This window comes from Eucyclogobius newberryi, unplaced genomic scaffold (assembly GCF_026437365.1).
Source record: "Eucyclogobius newberryi isolate DKJ021-1_F unplaced genomic scaffold, fEucNew1.0.hap1 SCAF_3, whole genome shotgun sequence".
Classification (NCBI taxonomy): Eukaryota; Metazoa; Chordata; class Actinopteri; order Gobiiformes; family Gobiidae; genus Eucyclogobius; species Eucyclogobius newberryi.
In genome coordinates this window covers 15,689,613-15,692,112 of record NW_027315945.1, presented here as the reverse complement: position 1 = coordinate 15,692,112, position 2,500 = coordinate 15,689,613, and the positions used below count along the sequence as shown (strand labels likewise).

Here is a 2,500-nt window from a genome sequence, read left to right as displayed (position 1 = left end):
TAAAAACTATACACATCCAATGACGAAGAATATGAAAATCAAGTGGACTATTATACATTCTCTACTAAAAACGTTATCTACCTTTTAAAATGCCCCTGTGGAGTTGGTTATGTGGGCAAAGCATCTAGAGCACTAAAGACTCGAATAGAAGAACACATGAGCCACATCAGAACTGGAGACCTGAGAAATCCTGTAGCGGCCATTTTAAAGTGGCATCCGATCTCCTCCGTGAAAGAACTTATTAAACTCCAAAGAAGAAGAGGAAACATTAACAGGCTGCTGTTTTTATATTTACACTTTACAAACGCTGGCCCCTAAATGAAGGATATGAAATGATAATGAATGAAATTGTAAAGTGTCCTAATTAATATTTATTCTTATTTTTTAATACGAATTCAACGAAATTTAACTCTTTCTCACCCTCCGCGGGTGGTCCATATTTATCCCCCTTCAAGCTCGGGTCCTGGGAGATTGAGGGTTCTTCAGTACTTTTGCTGTTCCTGCACTGCACTTTTCTGGACTGTGCGTGCGTGTGATTGTGTGTGTGTGCGTGCCTGCGTGTGTGTGCCTGCGTGTGTGTTTGCGTGCATGTGTGTGTGTATGTGTGTATGCGTGTGCATGCATGCGTGTGCGTGTGTGTGTGCGCGCGCACGCGTGTGTGTGTGTGTGTGCGCGTGTGTGTGCATGCGTGCATGTTCGCGTGTGCGTGTGTGTGTGCGTGCATGTGTGTGTATGTGTGTATGCGTGCGTGTATGCGTGTGCATGCATGCGTGTGCGTGTGCGTGTGCGTGTGTGTGTGCGTGCATGTGTGTGTGTATGTGTGTATGCGTGCGTGTATGCGTGTGCATGCATGCGTGTGCGTGTGCGTGTGTGTGTGTGTGCGCGCGCACGCGTGTGTGTGTGTGTGTGCGCGTGTGTGTTTGCGTGCATGTGTGTGTGTATGTGTGTATGCGTGCGTGTGCATGCGTGTGCATGCGTGCATGTTCGCGTGTGCGTGTGTGTGCGTGTGTGTGTGTGTATGCGTGCGTGTGCATGCGTGCATGTTCGCGTGTGCGTGTGTGTGTGTGTGCGTGTGCGTCCGTGTGCGTGCGTGCACGCTCGTGTGTGTGTGTGTGTATGTGTTTGTGTGTGCGTGCGTGTGCGCGTGCGTGCGTGCGTCTGTGTGTGTGTGTGCGTCTTTACTTTTGCCAGCAGTGAGCAGCAGAGATGACCCACTGGTCGTTGATGAGAGATGCTCCACAGAAGTGGTATCCAATGTTGAGGGAGACCTGCCAGGTCTGAGCATTTTTACTGCACTCATATCCTCCCACGATCTTGTCATCCAGAGGGGCTGCAGCTGGAAAACACACAGAATTCTATTTCAATCACTTGGTATTGTCCTTCTCAGTAATTTAAAACTGAAAAAGAATGGCAGACGTACTTTATTTCATTGGCAATAGTGTATTTTTAAAAACACTTATAACGGACATTACCTGCAGCCCCGAGAAGCATGAGCACAACCAGGCCAACCATCCTGACTCTAGCCTTCCTCAAACCAGACTGGACAGGTGCGAGTGTCCGATCACTCTATTTATATGGATGTCTTTTAGCACAACCCAAGCACACCTCCTTCCACACACTGACCCACCCACTGGCAAAGAGCCCTCTACCCCTTCCACACCTGCCCCAAAAACAACCTTATCTTCAATGTACAATTTAAGCACATGAACTGCTTTGTAAAAGATAAGCTTTTGATATCTACAGCAATTTTTGGTGTTTTATGTTCGTGGCTAAAATACAGTTGTGTTGTTCAAATTATGATGACGTTACTGTTGTATTATTATAAACTTACTGACATCTACGAAGCAAAACCTGGAATTACAGAATTATGTTACACCGAATCATCGAAAATAATTTCCTATATTTGTGAATTGACAATAGCAATAAACCTCTTCTGATTTGGATTCTAGAGATGGGTAGAGAACCATCCATCCATCCATTTTCTACCACTTGTTCCCTTTCGGGGTCACGGGTGACTGGAGCCTATCCCAGTGACTTCGGGCATGTCTTTGGACGGTGGGAGGAATCCGGAGAACCCGGAGACGATCTCCTTCTTGGGAGGCAAGAGCGCTAACCGCCTTTGCCACCGTGTGTCTCCAGGTAGAGAACCATTACTTTAAAATAATGTCAGACAAGTAGAAGAAAAAAGTAGTGACCTAAAAATTACGTAAGTAAGACTAAACGTATTTGGAGAAACTAAACTAATAGAGTAACTAAAATATGATTTTAGTTAAAAGTGTGTAAAAGTTCAAAGCATATAACACTTTTGCCATTACAGAATTACTTACAGTATTAAGAGGAAACAAAACTCAAGGAAGAATACTGTTACTCTTACTACAACTCAAGTAGAGGTAAAAGTATGGTGTCAAAAAATAACTGAATAAATTCCAATTTCTTCAAATAGTTACTCAACTAAATGTAACTGATTAAACCCACCTTGGCTTTGGACAAACACAGATCA

At 44.5% G+C, this 2,500-nt stretch overlaps 1 protein-coding gene across 1 annotated transcript in view; it reads right to left on the bottom strand.

Annotated features, from left to right (window-relative positions):
* LOC140373624 (trypsin-2-like) overlaps positions 1-1,626 on the bottom strand; it is a 9,390-nt gene extending 7,764 nt beyond the window's left edge. The window contains exons 1-2 of the mRNA XM_072460219.1: positions 1,473-1,626; positions 1,183-1,336 (exon numbers count right to left, since the gene is read on the bottom strand). Of these exons, the coding sequence (XP_072316320.1) occupies positions 1,183-1,336; positions 1,473-1,512 (194 nt within the window). The 5' untranslated portion in view covers positions 1,513-1,626. The remainder of the gene's footprint in view (positions 1-1,182; positions 1,337-1,472) is intronic.
* Between the last annotated feature and the right edge of the window lie 874 nt (positions 1,627-2,500).